The sequence below is a fragment of the Bufo gargarizans genome, chromosome 5 (assembly GCF_014858855.1).
Source record: "Bufo gargarizans isolate SCDJY-AF-19 chromosome 5, ASM1485885v1, whole genome shotgun sequence".
NCBI lineage: Eukaryota > Metazoa > Chordata > Amphibia > Anura > Bufonidae > Bufo > Bufo gargarizans.
In genome coordinates this window covers 310228565-310250997 of record NC_058084.1, presented here as the reverse complement: position 1 = coordinate 310250997, position 22433 = coordinate 310228565, and the positions used below count along the sequence as shown (strand labels likewise).

The following is a 22433-nucleotide window of genomic DNA, read 5'->3' as shown; positions in this document are numbered from 1 at the left end:
GTTCTTGGCCAGTCAATCACACCCCTCATCCCACGAGCTATAATGTGGGTTTAGCTTTTGTGCTTGTATTATCACTATGCTGTTTTGTTATAGCACTGGACCTTAAGAGAAGACTTTCCAATGTTAGTGTACAGGACGTCACGATCAGTTTCAACTGTTGCACTTCTTGCCTATGGTAGCTTCAATAGTGCTTTGCCAAATTTGTATGTGATTTGCTACACCCCATATATTTCTTATGTGAAAATTGCCTGTATTTCTCATGCAATTGCATGTTCTTGAGGGTCAATGGGAGAGATTCATGAAAACTGTCTAACATAAGAACACTCTACCAACGGACTACCAACCATGGCACAGTCTTCATTTTATAATCTTTTTTTATTGGACAGTTTTTATGAATCTTGTCAAATGTATTCTTATGGGTTGCAACTATGGGAGCTGTCATGCTGCAAAATCTCTTCATGAAGCCCTAGTCTTGGTGAAAATGCCGACTATCACCTCTAGTTCATTAAGTACACAGAGAAACAAGCCTTACTATAAGAAGAATAGTTCCTTTATTTTCCTTTTTCTTTGATATATGGCACAATCAAGCCTATAAAATGGAGTGCTCGTCATATTTAGGCAGCTGAGTTGTCAGTATTTGCTTTTTTATGGAGTGCTGTATTTGCCAAAGAAAAGAATGTTCTTAGTGTCGTTGTGCCGAATGAAGAAGAGAAACGGGTGATCTGCATTGAATTCCTCTTCAGGGTTTATGCAATACAATGTATTGTCTTCCGTGGCAGCCGCAGCCTCTGTGCCTTCTTCATTTACCTCCACAAAAGACTTGTGAATGACTTCAGATAAGAAAAGATTTGGAGATCCTGATATGCCGGATAGATCTGCACGAGCTGCATCAAAAATATCCACCATTCCCAGAGCAGATAATGTTGATTTCAGCTTGTAATTTTCTTCTAATTTGAATTTTGGCAGATGCACACGTACATCAATTGGATACATGTGTTGTGTCCATTCCTGAAGTTTTTCTAAGGTAATTTCCTCTTCAAGCTGCAACAAAATTTACATATAGTGTTTAAATCCTAATTTTACAATGTTCACACAGGCTCATTTCAATTCCCCCTAAAAATATTCTAATTATGAGTATGTATGTACATGGAGGAGATGGAATGAGATAGTTGTTGGCTTACCGAGCATTCGACCTACAGATGTTAAAGGTGTATGAGCCCCTTTCTGATAATGAGATAACTTCAATGAGTCTGCCCAGTCTACACAGCAAAGTATGCTGCAGAAAATAATTAATATCTGCCTATAATGTGTGGGCTCTGGTAGCTATTGGGAAGACTACAATATTCCAGGCATAGCCATATGAAAAAAGAAAAAAAAAAACATTCATATAACAAAAGTAGTCTAAATAATGGCAAAAAGCTATATTTTGTTCCATTATCATGAAATTAACATACCTTTTGTAAACCAGTTGTTTCGTCTTTGATATTGTCTGGTAATAGGATAATCATGCTAAGTTTGTTTCCCACATATGGGAGCTCGAGGATTCGACAACGAAGTTCCGGGATGTAGTTGAAAGGCAGCTTTTTCTTCTGATACATCATTTTAACAGGTTTTTGTTCATTCTGGACATAAGAAAAATTTATTTATGTTATATTATGTTCAATTTAATCTAACTCTCATCTTAATCTTAAAGGGAACCTGTCATTAACGTTATGCTGACCTCACTGAGAGCAGCATAAATTAGTGACCGAAATGCAGATTTCAGTGTTGTGTGTCTATCATGACCTAAAAGTAAGTGGCTGCTGAGAACCAGCATCATATTCATTGCAGCACAGGCCTTGAAAAGAGTCAAATCTACTTGAGAAGAGTCATGGCTATTCATAATCTCCTGCTCTCACCCATCTGCTGATGATTGGCAGTTCTCTCCTAAAGAGAAAGGGAGAAAACTAGGTAGAAGACTGTCAGTCATCAGCAGGTGGGCAGAGATGGCAGGAATTTATGAATTACCATGACTCTTCTCAGGTGGCCGTAACTCTTTTCCAGGCCCAGTCTGCAATAATTGTGAAGTTGGTTCTCGTCAACCACTTACTTTTCACTTATAAATGACAGACCGCTGAAATCAACTCACCTGTCTCTACTTTATTCTGCAGTTAGTATGGGCAGCATAAGGTTGATGACAGGTTCCCTTTAGGGCTGTATTACACTGACTGATATTTGGGACAATAATCACTAACGAGAGTTTGCATCATTTTGCAGTGTAAGGCTACTTTCACACTAGCGTTAATATTTTACTGTATTAAGATCAGTCATAGGGTCTCAATACCGGAAAAAAAAACGCTTCTGTTTTGTCCTAATTCATTGTCAATGGGAACAAAATGTAACTGAGCAGAATGGAATGCTCCAAAATGCATTCTGTTCCGTTCTCATACCAGAGAGCATGCTGCGGTTTGCTTTCCTTCCTGGGAATCTCTGACACAACAAAAAACGGATCCGTCCCCCATTGACTTTCAATGGAATTCATGACAGATCCGTCTTGGGAATGTTTTGCTGAACACTGCCGGATCCAGCAAAAATGCTAGTGTGAATGTAGCCTAATACTGCCATCAATTCAAAAAAATCATTATTTGCCGGCGGCAGATCGTGCTGTGTAATAGTGATCTGCAGCCGCCAAACCACTAGACAATATGGAGACAAGCGATGGCATAGCAATCATTCCTCCCCATGCTGCGGAGGAGATCGCAGCATGTAATAGCAACAGTCTCCTCCGCTAGCTAGCAAGCGATTGCTGGGAGGGAATGCTTCCCTGCCTGTCTAATACAAGCTTTACTATTGAGATTGGAGTGCCAGCTGTGCAATATAGCTAGCATCCCCAAAAAGTGGCACGGGCACAGCTTCTGAGCTGGAGCCATCACAGTGCCATAATAGCCACATTGCTGAGGCCTAACTACCTGCTTCAGTGTTCCCTTTAAGTTGTATGCGCCCTGTTTAGACAGCAAAATCTGCCGCCGGCAAACGATGATTTAGGTGTCCGCAGGAACAAGCATTTTGGCATTTCGGGTAAATGGCAGCACCTTTACACAAGCAGATTATTGCAAATGAGTGTTTGTACGAATGCTCGTTAGCGATAATCTGCCCAAGCATCGAGAAGTGTAAAGGGCCCTTTAATTTGTACAGTAAAGGGCAACTCAGTCTATGTGCTGGACAGATTCTCTGTTTGCTGTACTGGCACATGGCTTATTTGCAGTATGGAGTTGGGCTCCCGTGCATCCACTGTCAATCCATACAACCTCTTCCTCAATTTGCCCAGAACTTCCAGAACTGTAGGAAGAGGAAGAAATACATGCTTTAAATGGGTTGTACCATGTCAACAATGTATCTTCTGTCCACAGCATAAGACATAACTGTCTAATTGGCAGTAGTCCAACTGATGGGACCCCCACCGACCACTAGAATTGGAGTCTACGTTCCCCATTTGAATGAAGTGTCAGACAAGAATGTGTGTTCGCCACTCCATTCAGCCCTGTGAAGCTTCCAGAGATAGCCAAGTGCTTGTATGCGTCTATCTCTGGCAGTCCCATAGAACAGAATGGAGTTGTGGGCATACATGCGTGTCTGATGCTCCATTCAAACAAAGAACATGGGCCCCAGTGATCGGACCGCCAGTGATCAGACATTTATCCTCTATCCTGTGCATAATCTGTTGGTATGGAACAAAGGCTTTAACTGTTTCTGCCCCTCTCCCCTGTAGTCTGGTTGTTGATCTGTGTCCCTCTCCCTCCTTGGAGTAAGTGAAGAATAAAGTGGTTTACATTATATGGTAAGCAGACTAACTGTTTTATCTTGTCTTATTTACTATGTTAAATTTGCCCTGTTAGGTTTCCATACCTTTGATGGAGCATTGCCCAGCTCCAAACCAACCCCACTCAGCAGCTGCCTAGGCTTAGAGGAACCACTGCTTGTCGTGACATAGTATTACAGCACAGTGGCTTAACGGGTTAAGGTCCCTCTTCATGGACTAATTACTGGCAGAAAATAACATTCCTTGCTGTCATTGGCCCATGTAAAAGGCTGGCAGATGTCTACCAGCAATAACGTAAATGAATAGCCGTATGAACTATCCAATCATTCAGACAGCAGTTTTTTCAGCCAATTATCTGATCTACATGCTATATATTACAAGAAAATTTAGACTGGCATACTAAATTGCCAGTCTAAATTTTCTTGTAATATTTGTCTGAGGGTGGCGCCTCTTTTAGACTGAGCACACACCCATCTGCCTGAGGCTTCTGAGCTAAGTACAATTGTAGCTGGTTCCTTCACTGCCCTGATAATGTGGACTTGGATAGGTCCAAGAGAGGTGGTATATTAGTGATAGGGACCCGTCCGCGGATTGACGCTTGGTGGATGGGCCTGACACAAGTTTGATCAAAATGTGCGCTAAGAGCTTCCATTGATCTCAATAGTAGGTATAGTACCACTTGAATTTAGAATGATCCCCATTTCTCAGTTTTACTGCTTATATGTGTGCACATCCATTCTTTTTTATTAACTACATGCTATATAGTCAGTCGCAACTCATTACCTGCCCTTGTAAAAGGACCCTATAGATTATAAATTTTACACATGTATTGTTTTAGGATAGAACCTCATCCAATGTACTTCCATTAGCAAATCCAAATTTATTGTATGAAATAAAATCCAAGTTCAGGCGTCATGGACAAACACCAATCTGATGTGTTTCAACTCTTTACCGAGTCTTAATCTATGATTAATCTATTTTCCAGGCATCTTCCAGAGTGTGGGTGAGCTGCATAGACTTTATCTGCTTATGTCTTTCAGATATCTTAAGACCCTATTACACCTGCAGTGTTTGTATGAACGCTCATTAGCTATGATCTGGCAGTGTAATACTCCCGCCAATTACCGTACTCACTGAACGAGCAAACACTGGTTCATCGAATAAATGGAGTCTTACATAATGTTTAAAAATAATCATTTGCCGGCTGCAGATCGTGCCGTGTAATCAGCACTCCGCTGCTGGCAAACATTGATTCTGTATGGAGACAAGTGATGACATTAGTGATAACTTGTCCCCATACTGAGGAGGAGATCGCTGCATGTAATGGCAGCAGTCTCCTCTGCTACCGAGCAGGCGATTGCCAGGAAGGAATGCTTCCCTCCTGACAATCGCCTGCAGAATCTCTAGGTGTAATAGGTCCCTAACAGATTCTACTTACATGCTACAGTCATTGTGATTTACAGACAAATTTGTATTCACATCAGAACAGTTTTCAGAAAATTTTCAGATACAGTATCTGTACATGAAAAGATGCTCTAAAGCCCTAAGGCCACTCTCACATGGTCTATATTTGTAGGCCAAAACCAGGAGGAATCCTGTAGAGCGAAAGTATAATAGAAAGCTGTGTGTCTTTTCTGTGTTTTGACCCAGCCCTGGTTTAGGCCTACAAATAAGGACACAAAATACTCACCAAACATTGACCACGTGAAAGTGGCCTAAGGGTGCCTTCAAATGCTGCAGATTTTGTTGCAGAAATTTCTGTGACTTAAAAATCACTTCCATTCATCTGATTGGGTTTTTATTTTCACAAGGCCATTATTGGGATAGCTTTAAACAAACCAGGACAAATGATCCAGATATTTACCTAATATACCAGTTGCATAAATTCTTTACTGCACAGTTCTGTTACTTCACCAGTAATACCCTCCTAGGTGGATGATCAATACACTTCTACTGTTCAAACTTTTTTTTTTTTTTTTGTTCTACACATACAGAAAATGACTACATAGTTGTAACCTGCAGGATTGTGCAGCATCTTGAGGATGTGTAAAAACTAAAATAAAAATATATACCCAAAGAAAAGTGCATTTTTTGGAACAAAATAGTTAAAGGGGTTGTCTCATTTCAGCAAATGGAATTTATCATGTAGATAAAGTTAATACAAGCCACTTACTAATGTATTGTGATTATTCATATTGCTTAGTTTGCTGGCTGGATTCATTTTTCCATCACATTATACATTGCTAGTTTCCATGGTTACGACCACCCTGCAGTCCATCAGCGGTGGTCTTGCTTGCACACTATAGGAAAAAGCACTGGCCTCTCTGGTGGAAACGAGCAGTGTATAATGCGATGGAAAGACGGATCCAGCCAGCAAACAAAGCAATATGGACAATGAAGTGACTGCTGAAGTGAGACAACCCTTTTAACTTATCAATAGAATACATTTTTTTTACTTATTTTTTTGTTGACATTTTAACTATTTATATGCAAAAAAGAATTTATAGAATTCATTTAAAATGTTACCTTATTTAATCTAAATGGTGCTTCCGTTGTATGCTCAGGGTTAAATTTCTCAGCCCAGTCACCTTTAAAATATATGGCATTCACTACCACTAATTTGGTTGTTCCATCTACGGATCCCTGAGATAGTACTTCTGGAATTTTTCCTATAACACACAGTAAATTGGGTAGTTAACAGAAAGATATCTTATTATATCAAGACTTAGGCCTGTTTCACACGGTCAGTATTTGTAAGCCAAACAGGAGTGGAACCTACAGAGAAAAGGTATAATAGAAATATTTGTGCTTCTTCTGTGTGGTGGACCCACTCTTGGTTTGGCTTACAAATACCGATGCAAAATTACTGATCAAATACTGACCGTGTGAAAGAGGCCTCAAAAGGGGTTTTCTGGGAATATCAACTATCAGCATGCCACCTGAAAGATTCATACTTACCTGCTCCCCACCGCTGCAGTCCTGCACTCTGGCTCTCGTTCCTCCATCTTCCAGTCCACAGCTTGTTTTCTTCAGACCAGGGTATGGTCATGGGCACATGTGTCACCGCAGGCAGTAGTGACCTATGTTGAGTTGATTTAGTCTAGGGACCTTCCCTTGATAGGTAATATTCCCAGAAAAGGGTTTCTCCACTCTTATAAATAAAACACATTTCTAGCTAAATGAAAATGTATTATTTAAATAATTATTTCTTATTTCAGTTTATCTTATTCAAATTTGTGTTTAAATTTATCAGCATTTTCAAGATCTTAGCTTGCTACTCTTACTAAATGTGTTATTAATTAATTATATGAGAGGGTTTTATGATTAATATCCACAATATCAAACCATCCTGCTAAAAATATGTTCCCAAATAGACTGCACCATCGAGAATGTAGAACTATTTTTTTTATAATGCTATTACATGTTTCTTTGCTATGATTTGTGTCATATTTGATACTGTGGATGCTCATGTATAGACTTAAGGGGAACATTTATTAATTTATATTAGACGCCGGTTTTAATAAAGCTCTAAACTGGCAGTGGATCAGCCCAAGTTTTGAAGAGGCGCAGGCATCTCCATAACTTCTGCGCATCCAGCACCAGTTCTAAATGTAAGACCGCTTCTGAGCGGTCTTACATTTAGACCTTTTACTACGCCTAAAACAGGCATAGAAAATGGTGAATGAGACGGGCCTACCAGTCCTTCCCCGCCCACACCATGCCTACAATTTTAGGCCTGGCGTCAGCAGGGCGAAGTTGCAGATAGCAGTGTAACTAACATAATTTAGGCGTATTTCAGCATAGTAAATGACCCCCTTAATTTGTAATTAAATATAAGTGTTACTGATCTTTTTGTTTTATAAAACTACAGTATATATCAATCTGGTCAGCTCCTCCTGCTACATTCAACATGACAGGTTCCCTTTAGCCCCCACAGTCATTAAAATTGCATAAACCCTCTTAAAAATGTCACTTGTCTGAATGTTAATCTAGTTGGCGCACAACTCTGGTAAGTAAAGTTAACCTGCAAGTGACATTACTAACATCCCCATGACTTCCCTTAAAGGGAATCTGTCACCAGTTTTATGGTGTCCTAAGGGCAACATAAACAAGTGACAGATCCCCTTAGGAAAATGCTGGATCACTTTCTTTTATTGACCCCCTGGAAAAGAACAGCGCATAATACAATGGAAAATGGATTAAGCCAGCAAAGGAAGCAATATGGACAATCCCAATATATTAGTAAGTGCCTTGTAATAACTTTCTGTACCTGATAAATGCCATTTGCTGAAGTGAGACAACCTCTTTAAGGACCAGTAACATTTCCCCCCTCTGTGTTCCAGCGGTCATAACTTTATTTTTTCTTTTATTTAGCTATATGAGACCTTGAATTGTGAGGGAATAATTGTAGTTTTCTAACCATTTTGGGGTACATACAGTGTATTAATTAACTTGTATTATTTTATTTTTAAGGGGAAGATAAAACAAACAGCAATGTTAACAATTGTGGGATTTATTTTTACAGTGTTTTCTGTGTGGCATAAATAAGGCTACTTTCACACTAGCGGCAGCCTTCTCTGGCAGGCTGTTCTGGCGGGTGAACTGCCAGCCGGATCGGTGCTGCCGCTAGTGCACACGTGCCGCCGGAGGTCCGCCCTGGCCCCATTGTCTATAATGGGGGCGGGCCGGAGTTCCGGCGGCAGCACGGCAAACATGCCGAGAGACGGCCGGAATAAAACTACGACATGTATCTCTAAGCTTTAAAACAAGACCAGAATCACCTGCTTTCACTGTCAGCTACGGTCATTCCTGACCTGATTTTTAAAAGCTATATCTCCCAATGTAGAGAAGATAATGCTGATTTTGTTTTAAAGCTGAGATCAACAGCTTTCAAAGAAGACCAGGCCTATATGTCTATGTTCTAAAGAGCCTGAAATTTGAAGGCTTAGCCCTTTAATGACCAGGACATTTTCCATTTTTTCATTGTCTTTTTTTTCTCCCAGCCTTCCCAAAGCCATAACTTTTTTATTTTTCCATTCACATAGCTGGGACGTTTTTTGCGGGATAATTTGTGCTTTCTATTGGCACTATTTACCGTTGCACACAATGTAGTGGGAATCAAGAAAAAAATCCATATGGGGTGGAATTATAAAAATAATTCTGCCACAATTTTATGAGTTTTATTTTTACAGTGTATTTTTATGCAGTAAAACTGACCTATTACTTTCATTCTCTGGGTCAGTACGAATACAACAATACCACATATTTATAGTTAAAGTTTTAATGCTGAAAAAAAAGTGAAATAAAAATTCTTGCATCACCATATAAGGCTAATTTCAGGCAGCTGGATCTCCGTGCCTAACTTTTTTATGTGTACGGTGCAGGGTAATCTGTACTTTTCATTGATACCATTTCGGGGTGTGTATGACTTTTTTTAATCTCCATTTATTACATTTTTTGTGGGAGGTGAAGTGGTCAAAAGCCAGCGAATCGGCCATTTTGACATTTTTTTCTGTTCTGCTGTTAGCCAGCTATGGGATAAGGATATATTTTTATATTTTATAGTATGGGTGTTTTAGCATGTGGCGATACCCATGATGTTTATTTTTTGGATGGTTTATGTATTTTTATTTTTGGGAAATAATTTTTATTTTAATATTTTGATTTTACTTTTAAAAACTTTTTTCTTTATTTTTTACACTTTTTTTTATAGTTCCTCAGAGTACTGTTACAAGCAATTATTAGATTGCTTCTCTCATAGACTCCAATTCATTAGCACTATGTACACTGTGTACTGGCTGTGCCTGGTTGCTGCAGTACTGATCCCATTCATTTAGGATAGGTCCTCAATATGAAATCCCGGAAACCCTCTTTACAGGTATTGTTCATCCTGCCTTGTGACAATGTCCCTAGCTTTACTGATATGGGGAATGTTTCACTGCAACACACTGAACATGACAATATTAAGTAACTATGCCATGCCCTACTAAAATATCCACTCCTCCCACACTGCTTTGCCACTGCCTGGCCCTGTCAATCAAAGCAGCCAGGGAGGGGCTGGCCACAGATAGGAGTGCAGTGAGAGCAATGGTGGAGTCCTCATTGCACCAAACGCCTAATTTGCATATTAGGAAAAAGTATTATAACTTAAGAACGGAGCCTCAGATCAACCAAACAAAATTAGCTTTTTAATCAGGTGAACGGTAACTATATGTCTATGCAAACAGTTTGCTAGGGAGGTCACTGGTAACAGGTCCCATTTCAATATGACAGGTTTGTTTTAACAATGTTGTAGCACAGTGTTGCATTCATGCCATGTTTTGAGGGTAATGAGGACCCTGCCCAGTACTAGAAAGGCATGCTGGGTAAGGTGGTTAATAGGTATTTTAATTTCAAGGTTTGATGTACGAATGCTTCCCAACCTGAAAATATTAACCTGACATTAAATACTAAATAAAATATGTAACATACTGACCTTTTGTCTGTTCTGAAACCCATTTATTGATTTCATTTCTAGCAGCTTCATAGGCAGATATGAAGTCAACGGTGCCCAATTTAGCTTGGTATAAACTCTGGATAGATGATAAGAATTCCTGCCAAAAACATAACATTTAATGTTATTTTTGCCACTATTTCTGGGTAATTATCCTTATAGCACTATTTCTGTGAGTGTTGTGTAATGCTATTCCTATGAACAATGCCATAACTAGAACTGACTGAGCCCCACAGCAAATTTTTGAAAGCACAACCCCTAATTCACCTTCAACCCCTACTCCTGTGGCTAGTCAAGATCGCTCTCTCAGATGAGGCCCGGCAGCCGCTCGGTCCTTTTCCTACAGTGTCACTATATTTAATGTCATTGAAAAATACTGTTGAGGGGGCCCTAACAATACATTTTTTAGTCCTCCTCCTGTAGGGGCCCCTTGTGAGTTTTTGGCCCCAAAGCAGCTGCTTCCCCTATAGCTACCACTTGCCTATGAATGCTTGGAGATGTGGCTTTTAGCTTCAGGGGTTTTGTTACAGCTGGGTTTTTAAATATATAATATTACTGTACAAATATACAGTATATTTGTGGTCCCCATTAATATGTAGAATATTATTTTACAGGAAGTCTGTCACCTTATTTTCACTTATTAAAGGGAACCTTTCATGTCGAACATGGTATTTGAGCTGCAGGCACCATTTTATAGAGTGGGAGGAGCTGAGCAGATTGGTATATAGTTTTATGGGAAAAGATTCAGTATAACTATAGGGAATTAAAATTCTGGCTCATTCTGGGCTTTGAAGTCAAGCAGGCGGTCCTGATTCTAACTATGACTACAGCCTGATTTAATATACTCCAATGTTAGATCAATGTAATGGCAATGCATGAACATCATGTATAATACATATATAAATGTATACAGTATACTAATACCAATCAGGGACGGACAGCCTTTCCTCTTTGACTGTACATACAGAGACAGCTGTCAATCATAGATAGGACCGCCTCCTTGACTTCAAAGCCAGAATGAGCAGGAATTTAAAAGAATAAATTAAAAGTTTTACTGAATCGTTTATCATAAAACTACATATATGCTCAGCTCCTCCTCTTCTATAACATATTACCTGTAATTTGATCTGCATTTTCTTTTTTTTTTTTAAACTTTTATTTTATTTTTTTTAGTTATCATACAAAAAGATACATGACAATATACCATTTACAATGCAATAAGATCCAAGTGTCCGTCAGTTCTAGTCCATAAAGCATAGTTAAATATGATTTCATGCAAATACCCATAATTAAATAGATATTGACCAAACTCAGATAGAGGTCTCTCTGCCTGAGGGGGAAGCAGGACCCACCCGGCATTGAAGGGTTTAGAATTACAGATAGAAGGAGACATCTTATTTATTATAATTATCTCTATACTGGGAGGGAGCATAGGCCCGAGGCCCGGGGGGCCCGCCAAGCAGCGAACACGCACCTGCCACGGCCTCTCTCAGACGTAAGCAAGCGCCACGGACAGGACCAAGACCCGTGGGGCGAGTCCTCTGATACACACCTATCCCATCTGGGGCAGGCTCATAGCGATCTTTAATCGCACCCTTCCATAGAACCGGAGAAGAACAAAAGGGGGTCCAGCAGTCTTCTATCCCAGTGGTATAAAACCCACTCCCAGGATTTCCTGCCTCATCCCCATAAAGTTGGATTAAATGATAATAGCCTGTTTAAGCATAACTCGCATGGGTTCACCGCGGTATCTGAATCGTTTATCATAAAAACTACATATATGCTCAGCTCCTCCTCTTCTATAACATATTACCTGTAATTTGATCTGCATTTTCATGTTGACAGGTTCCCTTTACGCTTCTGGCAGTGTTCTACCTTTATTAGCATTTGTGTAAAATTATCTTTATTTGTTATGTAAATTAGGCTCAAAGTGCCCAAGCCCTCCTGTCCTATACGTTCATAGCTCCTCCCCTCTCCGCTCTAAAATCCTTTAGCCCCCCTGCAACTTAATTCATGCTGTCTGATGCTTAGCCATAAAAAACACTGCTGTGTCTGCTAGTGCGCATGCACAGTAAAGCAGGACATGGTAGGTCTGCTGGAAGAACAAGAGGAGCTATAAAGCTGTTGTCCACAGTCAGGCCTCTTCTTCCAGCAGCCAGCAGGTATGTGTTGTGTGGCTTGATATCACATTACAAGCTGTAATGCAGATGCTCACAAGGGTTTTTCTAATGTGCAGGTGCTTACAGGGGTTGTCCAGGCTTTATAATATTGATGACCTATCCTCAGGATAGGTCATCAATTTTAGATCTGCAGGGGTCCGACACCCGGCACTCACGCCGATCAGCTGTATGAGGAGACGGCGCACGCAGTGCTGTTTCCTTTCTCTCTTTCTGTCTGCTGCTGCAGTCCATGGTCTTTGCCATAGACAGCAGCAGCGGTAACAGGAAGAGAGAAAGGAGATGGCACATGCACACTGCACGCACCGTCTCTTTAAGCAGCTGATCGGGGGGGGGGGGGGGGGGTGCCGGGTGTCGGACCCCTGCAGATCTGAAATTGATGACCTATCCGGAGGATAGTTCATCAATATTATAGAGCCCAGACAATCCTTTAATAAGTGAAAATGAGGTGACAGACTTTTAATTGCTGTAATTCCGCAGTAATAATTTATTGCAAATGGGAAACCTATTGTTAAAAATTTGAATCCCACCCAGGTCATGCACAGCCTGTATGTAAGTATACAATTGTGGAACATATGAAATACCTTTTAGATTTCTCATTGTTTGCAGTAGTGAAGCCCATTAACCACTTCAGCCCCGCTAGGTGAAACCCCCTTCATGACCAGAGCACTTTTTACACTTCGGCACTACACTCCTTTCACCGTTTATCGCTCGGTCATGCAACTTACCATACAAATGAATTTTACCTCCTTTTCTTCTCACTAATAGAGCTTTCATTTGGTGGTATTTCATTGCTGCTGGCATTTTTACTTTTTTTGTTATTAATCAAAATGTAACGATTTTTTTTGCAAAAAAATGACATTTTTCGATTTCATCTGTAAAATTTTGCAAAAAAAACGACATCCATATATACATTTTTCGCCAAATTTATTGTTCTACATGTCTTTGATAAAAAAAAAATGTTTGGGCAAAAAAAAATGGTTTGGGTAAAAGTTATAGCATTTACAAACTATGGTACAAAAATGTGAATTTCCGCTTTTTGAAACAGCTCTGACTTTCTGAGCACCTGTCATGATTCCTGAGGTTCTACAATGCCCAAACAGTAGAAAACCCCCACAAATGACCCCATTTCGGAAAGTAGACACCCTAAGGTATTCGCTGATGGGCATAGTGAGTTCATAGAACTTTTTATTTTTTGTCACAAGTTAGCGGAAAATGATGATGATTTTATTTTTTTATCTATTTTTATATTTTTTCTTACAAAGTCTCATATTCCACTAACTTGCGACAAAAAATAAAAAATTCTAGGAACTCACCATGCCCCTCACGGAATACCTTGGGGTGTCTTCTTTCCAAAATGGGGTCACTTGTGGGGTAGTTATACTGCCCTGGCAATTTAGGGGCCCAAATGTGTGAGAAGAACTTTGCAATCAAAATGTGTAAAAAATGACCGGTGAAATCCAAAAGGTGCACTTTGGAATATGTGCCCCTTTGCCCACCTTGGCAGCAAAAAAGTGTCACACATCTGGTATCGCCGTACTCAGGAGAAGTTGGGGAATGTGTTTTGGGGTGTCATTTTACATATACCCATGCTGGGTGAGAAAAATATCTTGGTCAAATGCCAACTTTGTATAAAGAAATGGGAAAAGTTGTCTTTTGCCAAGATATTTCTCTCATCCAGCATGGGTATATGTAAAATGACACCCCAAAACACATTCCCCAACTTCTCCTGAGTACGGCGATACCAGATGTGTCACACTTTTTTGCTGCCAAGGTGGGCAAAGGGGCACATATTCCAAAGTGCACCTTTCAGATTTTGCAGGCCATTTTTTACACATTTTGATTGCAAGGTACTTCTCACACATTTGGGCCCCTAAATTGCCAGGGCAGTATAACTACGCCACAAGTGACCCCATTTTGGAAAGAAGACACCCCAAGGTATTCCGTGAGGGGCATGGCGAGTTCCTAGAATTTTTTATTTTTTGTCGCAAGTTAGTGGAATATGAGACTTTGTAAGGAAAAAAGAAAAAAAAAGAAAAATCATCATTTTCCGCTAACTTGTGACAAAAAATAAAAAATTCTAGGAACTCGCCGTGCCCCTCACGGAATACCTTGGGGTGTCTTCTTTCCAAAATGGGGTCACTTGTGGCGTAGTTATACTGCCCTGGCAATTTAGGGGCCCAAATGTGTAAGAAGTACCTCGCAATCAAAATGTGTAAAAAATGGCCTGCGAAATCTGAAAGGTGCACTTTGGAATATGTGCCTCTTTGCCCACCTTGGCTGCAAAAAAGTGTCACACATGTGGTATCGCCGTACTCAGGAGAAGTTCGGCAATGTGTTTTGGGGGGTCATTTTACATATACCCATGCTGGGTGAGAGAAATATCTTGGCAAAAGACAACTTTTCCCATTTTTTTATACAAAGTTGGCATTTGACCAAGATATTTTTCTCACCCAGCATGGGTATATGTAAAATGACACCCCAAAACACATTCCCCAACTTCTCCTGAGTACGGCGATACCAGATGTGTGACACTTTTTTGCAGCCTAGATGCGCAAAGGGGCCCAAATTCTTTTTCGGAGGGCATTTTTAGACATTTGGATCCCAGACTTCTTCTCACACTTTCGGGCCCCTAAAAAGCCAGGGCAGTATAAATACCCCACATGTGACCCCACTTTGGAAAGAAGACACCCCAAGGTATTCAATGAGGGGCATGGCGAGTTCCTAGAATTTTTTTTTTTTGCATAAGTTAGCGGATATTGATTTTTTTTTGTTTTTTTCTCACAAAGTCTCACTTTCCGCTAACTTAGGACAAAAATTTCAATCTTTCATGGACTCAATATGCCCCTCACGGAATACCTTGGGGTGTCTTCTTTCCGAAATGGGGTCACATGTGGGGTATTTATACTTCCCTGGCTTTTTAGGGGCCCTAAAGCGTGAGAAGAAGTCTGGAATATAAATGTCTAAAAATGTTTACGCGTTTGGATTCCGTGAGGGGTATGGTGCGTCCATGTGAGATTTTATTTTTTGACACAAGTTAGTGGAATATGAGACTTTGTAAGAAAAAACAAAAACAAAAACAAACAAAAAATTTCCGCTAACTTGTGCCAAAAAAGAATGTCTGAATGGAGCCTTACCGGGGGGGGTGATCAATGACAGGGGGGTGATCACCCATATAGACTCCCTGATCACCCCCCTGTCATTGATCACCCCCCTATAAGGCTCCATTCAGACATCCGCATGATTTTTTACGGATCCATGGATACATGGATCGGATCCACAAAACGCATGCGGACGTCTGAATGGAGCCTTACAGGGGGGTTATCAATGACAGGGGATGATCAGGGTGATCAGGGTGATCACCCCCCTGTCACTGATCACCCCCCCTGTAAGGCTCCATTCAGACGTCCGCATGATTTTTTACGGATCCATGGATACATGGATCGGATCCACAAAACGGATGCGGACGTCTGAATGGAGCCTTACAGGGGGGTTATCAATGACAGGGGGTGATCAGGGTGATCACCCCCCTGTCAATGATCACCCCTCCTGTAAGGCTCCATTCAGACATCCGCATGATTTTTTACGGATCCATGGATCCATGGATCGGATCCACAAAACGCATGCGGACGTCTGAATGGAGCCTTACAGGGGGGTTATCAATGACAGGGGATGATCAGGGTGATCAGGGTGATCACCCCCCTGTCACTGATCACCCCCCCTGTAAGGCTCCATTCAGACGTCCGCATGTGTTTTGTGGATCCGATCCATGTATCCATGGATCCGTAAAAATCATGCGGACGTCTGAATGGAGCCTTACAGGGGGGTGATCAATGACAGAAGGGTGATCAATGACAGGGGGTGATCAGGGGGGGGGGGGTGATCAATGACAGGGGGGTGATCAATGACAGGGGGGTGATCACCCATATAGACTCCCTGATCACCCCCCTGTCATTGATCACCCCCCTGTAAGGCTCCATTCAGACATCCGCATGATTTTTTACGGATACATGGATACATGGATCGGATCCACAAAACGCATGCGGACGTCTGAATGGAGCCTTACAGGGGGGTTATCAATGACAGGGGCTGATCAGGGTGATCAGGGTGATCACCCCCCTGTCACTGATCACCCCCCCTGTAAGGCTCCATTCAGACGTCCGCATGATTTTTTACGGATCCATGGATACATGGATCGGATCCACAAAACGGATGCGGACGTCTGAATGGAGCCTTACAGGGGGGTTATCAATGACAGGGGGTGATCAGGGTGATCACCCCCCTGTCAATGATCACCCCTCCTGTAAGGCTCCATTCAGACATCCGCATGATTTTTTACGGATCCATGGATACATGGATCGGATCCACAAAACGCATGCGGACGTCTGAATGGAGCCTTACAGGGGGGTTATCAATGACAGGGGATGATCAGGGTGATCAGGGTGATCACCCCCCTGTCACTGATCACCCCCCCTGTAAGGCTCCATTCAGACGTCCGCATGATTTTTTACGGATCCATGGATACATGGATCGGATCCACAAAACGGATGCGGACGTCTGAATGGAGCCTTACAGGGGGGTTATCAATGGCAGGGGATGATCAGGGTGATCAGGGTGATCACCCCCCTGTCACTGATCACCCCCCCTGTAAGGCTCCATTCAGACGTCCGCATGTGTTTTGTGGATCCGATCCATGTATCCATGGATCCGTAAAAATCATGCGGACGTCTGAATGGAGCCTTACAGGGGGGTGATCAATGACAGAAGGGTGATCAATGACAGGGGGTGATCAGGGAGTGTATATGGGTGATCACCCGCCTGTCATTGATCACCCCCCTGTAAGGCTCCATTCAGACGTCCGCATGATTTTTACGGATCCATGGATACATGGATCGGATCCACAAAACACATGCGGACGTCTGAATGGAGCCTTACAGGGGGGTTATCAATGACAGGGGGGTGATCAGGGAGTGTATATGGGTGATCACCCGCCTGTCATTGATCACCCCCTGTAAGGCTCCATTCAGACGTCCGCATGTGTTTTGCGGATCCGATCCATGTATCCATGGATCCGTAAAAATCATGCGGACTTCTGAACGGAGCCTGACAGGGGGGTGATCAATGACAGGGGGGTGATCAATGACAGGGGGTGATCAGGGAGTGTATATGGGTGATCACCCGCCTGTCATTGATCACCCCCCTGTAAGGCTCCATTCAGACGTCCGTATGCTTTTTGCGGATCCGATCCATGTATCCGTGGATCTGTAAAAATCATACGGACGTCTGAACGGAGCCTGACAGGGGGGTGATCAATGACAGGGCGGTGATCAATGACAGGGGGTGATCAGGGAGTTTATATGGGGTGATCATGGGTTTATAAGGGGTTAATAAGTGACGGGGGGGGGGGGGTGTAGTGTAGTGTAGTGTGGTGTTTGGTGCGACTCTACTGACCTACCTGAGTCCTCTGGTGGTCGATCCTAACAAAAGGGACCACCAGAGGACCAGGTAGGAGGTATATTAGACGCTGTTATGAAAACAGCGTCTAATATACCTGTTAGGGGTTAAAAAATTCGGATCTCCAGCCTGCCAGCGAGCGATCGCCGCTGGCAGGCTGGAGATCCACTCGCTTACCTTCCGTTCCTGTGAGCGAGGAAATCTCGCGTCTCGCGAGAAGACGCGTATATGCGTCCAGGAGGAATAAAGCAACCACCTCCCGGACGCATATACGCGTACAGCGGTCGGGAGGTGGTTAATAAGGCAAACAGAAAATATGATGGAGACTGATCGGAGGCAAACTGATGCATTCTGAGCGGATCCTTTTCCATTCAGAATGCATTAGGGCAAAACTGATCCGTTTTGGACCGCTTGTGAGAGCCCTGAATGGATCTCACAAACGGAAAGCCAGAGCAAGTGTAAAAGTAGCCTAAGATGGGTGATAACATGAATTAAAGTTCTTGTATAGCTCTCTGGGGTCACTGTAAGGATGTAGAGGGGGACAGGTTATAACAACATGTTGTCAAGTTATACTAGAGTTGTAATTTTTCTGTGGTGGTATATAAAGAAAATGTTACAAGATACAAAGACATGAAACTTAACAAGTAAAACCATGTTTCTGACATTCACTAGTGCAGTTCTTACTTCTGCGAAGATAATATCACAGTACCCATGAATGCTAATGTTCACTTCAAGTAAATATGGCCTCTACAGAGTGTAATGTATGTAGGTCTAAAAGTGAGGAGCATAAATGAAAAGTGTAACCTGCAATTCTGAGAAGTGCACCCGCTTCTCCATTTAATCACAACAGCTGTAGCTCAAGTGTCCATGATGTGACTCAGCGCAGCCCCGAGGAGCCAGTGAGGGCGATGTGCTCCATCTATTAGCTGAATGGGCCAAGGTGACAGGTTCATACAACAGGTGGTGTGCTGCAGAAAGACTACTCCATCACCAGTCTTCAGAAATATCACATCCGTAAATGGATGTAACAGATTGAAACATTTTCTATTTACTAGCTCTTTATGTGAGCCCTGTGAATGAAATATAGAAATGCTCCTCTTTGTTAGAATTAGGCCTAATGCACACAATCGTACGTATTTTGCTGTCCGCAAATTGTTGTATCTGCATTTTTGAGGACCCATTGACGTCAATAAGTCCATAGTCCACATTTTGTGGGCGAGTATAGAACATGGTCTATCTTTTTGTAGAATAGATATACAGATGCAGAAAGCACATGGATCATCTGTGTACTTTTCTCATCCGTATGTCTGTTCTGCAAAAATAATATGTTCGTAGAATATAAAGAATATGAAGTCAGAGGATGAGCAAAAAAAGTGCAGATACAAACACAGAGTATCCATCTTTTACAGATACGCAATTTGTGGACCGCAAAATGGACACAGTCGTGTGCAAGAGGTCTTACAAATATAATCTATGAAATAAATAATGTAATATAAAACTGTTTGACTTACAGGACGAAAGTTGAAAGTCTGTTCTCCATATAACCGGTTAGCCAGATTTAGGGAATGGGAGCTAGATGTTTTATTAATCTGAGCGTTCAGGGTTTGAAAGTTTGAATGAATGTCTTGAACACTATCAAAGTGCAGCACCTAAATGTCCATTCAGATAAAAGAATGAATACATGTACGTTAGATCATTTATAACACAATAAAAAAACTCACAACTGTTACATTGTAGCATTACATCCGCCATGAATCTGTCACCAGTCTGAGGGCAGCACAAACAGGTGATAGAGACCTTAGTAAAACACTGGGTCCGCTATTTTGCTAAAATCTTTATTGAACAGCTCCAATGCAAGTTGAGTATTGGAGTCCCCTCAAAACAGAGCTTTTGACAGGGAGTCCTCATATTAACCACTTCCCGACTGCTCACTGAGTATATACGTCCTATCTGCACATACCCCGTGAAGATAACACGTATGTAAATGGTCAGGTAGCCCTTTAATCCCAGTGCTGTAAAGCGCTGGGATTAAATCTCCTGCAATCTACATTTTTAGTCCTCCTCCTGTAGGGGCCCCTTGTGAGTTTTTGGCCCCAAAGCAGCTGCTTCCCCTATAGCTACCACTTGCCTATGAATGCTTGGAGATGTGGCTTTTAGCTTCAGGGCTTTTGTTACAGCTGGGTTTTTAAATATATAATATTACTGTACAAATATACAGTATATTTGTGGTCCCCATTAATATGTAGAATATTATTTTACAGGAAGTCTGTCACCTTATTTTCACTTATTAAAGGGAACCTTTCATGTCGAACATGGTATTTGAGCTGCAGGCACCATTTTATAGAGTGGGAGGAGCTGAGCAGATTGGTATATAGTTTTATGGGAAAAGATTCAGTATAACTATAGGGAATTAAAATTCCGGCTCATTCTGGGCTTTGAAGTCAAGCAGGCGGTCCTGATTCTAACTATGACTACAGCCTGATTTAATATACTCCAATGTTAGATCAATGTAATGGCAATGCATGAACATCATGTATAATACATATATAAATGTATACAGTATACTAATACCAATCAGGGACGGACAGCCTTTCCTCTTTGACTGTACATACAGAGACAGCTGTCAATCATAGATAGGACCGCCTCCTTGACTTCAAAGCCAGAATGAGCAGGAATTTAAAAGAATAAAATTACAAGTTTTACTGAATCGTTTATCATAAAACTACATATATGCTCAGCTCCTCCTCTTCTATAACATATTACCTGTAATTTGATCTGCATTTTCATGTTGACAGGTTCCCTTTACGCTTCTGGCAGTGTTCTACCTTTATTAGCATTTGTGTAAAATTATCTTTATTTGTTATGTAAATTAGGCTCAAAGTGCCCAAGCCCTCCTGTCCTATACGTTCATAGCTCCTCCCCTCTCCGCTCTAAAATCCTTTAGCCCCCCTGCAACTTAATTCATGCTGTCTGATGCTTAGCCATAAAAAAACACTGCTGTGTCTGCTAGTGCGCATGCACAGTAAAGCAGGACATGGTAGGTCTGCTGGAAGAACAAGAGGAGCTATAAAGCTGTTGTCCACAGTCAGGCCTCTTCTTCCAGCAGCCAGCAGGTATGTGTTGTGTGGCTTGATATCACATTACAAGCTGTAATGCAGATGCTCACAAGGGTTTTTCTAATGTGCAGGTGCTTACAGGGGTTGTCCAGGCTTTATAATATTGATGACCTATCCTCAGGATAGGTCATCAATTTTAGATCTGCAGGGGTCCGACACCCGGCACTCACGCCGATCAGCTGTATGAGGAGACGGCGCACGCAGTGCTGTTTCCTTTCTCTCTTCCTGTCTGCTGCTGCAGTCCATGGTCTTTGCCATAGACAGCAGCAGCGGTAACAGGAAGAGAGAAAGGAGATGGCACATGCACACTGCACGCACCGTCTCTTTAAGCAGCTGATCGGGGGGGGGGGGGGGTGCCGGGTGTCGGACCCCTGCAGATCTGAAATTGATGACCTATCCGGAGGATAGTTCATCAATATTATAGAGCCCAGACAATCCTTTAATAAGTGAAAATGAGGTGACAGACTTTTAATTGCTGTAATTCCGCAGTAATAATTTATTGCAAATGGGAAACCTATTGTTAAAAATTTGAATCCCACCCAGGTCATGCACAGCCTGTATGTAAGTATACAATTGTGGAACATATGAAATACCTTTTAGATTTCTCATTGTTTGCAGTAGTGAAGCCCATTAATAAGGCAAACAGAAAATATGATGGAGACTGATCGGAGGCAAACTGATACATTCTGAGCGGATCCTTTTCCATTCAGAATGCATTAGGGCAAAACTGATCCGTTTTGGACCGCTTGTGAGAGCCCTGAATGGATCTCACAAACGGAAAGCCAGAGCAAGTGTAAAAATAGCCTAAGATGGGTGATAACATGAATTAAAGTTCTTGTATAGCTCTCTGGGGTCACTGTAAGGATGTAGAGGGGGACAGGTTATAACAACATGTTGTCAAGTTATACTAGAGTTGTAATTTTTCTGTGGTGGTATATAAAGAAAATGTTACAAGATACAAAGACATGAAACTTAACAAGTAAAACCATGTTTCTGACATTCACTAGTGCAGTTCTTACTTCTGCGAAGATAATATCACAGTACCCATGAATGCTAATGTTCACTTCAAGTAAATATGGCCTCTACAGAGTGTAATGTATGTAGGTCTAAAAGTGAGGAGCATAAATGAAAAGTGTAACCTGCAATTCTGAGAAGTGCACCCGCTTCTCCATTTAATCACAACAGCTGTAGCTCAAGTGTCCATGATGTGACTCAGCGCAGCCCCGAGGAGCCAGTGAGGGCGATGTGCTCCATCTATTAGCTGAATGGGCCAAGGTGACAGGTTCATACAACAGGTGGTGTGCTGCAGAAAGACTACTCCATCACCAGTCTTCAGAAATATCACATCCGTAAATGGATGTAACAGATTGAAACATTTTCTATTTACTAGCTCT

The 22433-nt window shown here is 41.7% G+C and overlaps 1 protein-coding gene across 2 annotated transcripts in view; it reads right to left on the bottom strand.

The window, feature by feature from the left end:
• Positions 1-613: 613 nt before the first annotated feature.
• LOC122938483 (leukocyte elastase inhibitor-like) overlaps positions 614-22433 on the bottom strand; it is a 46327-nt gene continuing 24507 nt past the window's right edge. The window contains exons 4-8 of one of the 2 annotated variants that reach the window (XM_044294021.1): positions 19435-19572; positions 10275-10392; positions 6326-6468; positions 1455-1622; positions 614-1041 (exon numbers count right to left, since the gene is read on the bottom strand). In XM_044294021.1, the coding sequence (XP_044149956.1) occupies positions 646-1041; positions 1455-1622; positions 6326-6468; positions 10275-10392; positions 19435-19572 (963 nt within the window). In that variant the 3' untranslated portion in view covers positions 614-645. The remainder of the gene's footprint in view (positions 1042-1454; positions 1623-6325; positions 6469-10274; positions 10393-19434; positions 19573-22433) is intronic. The other variant, XM_044294022.1, reaches the window with a different exon arrangement.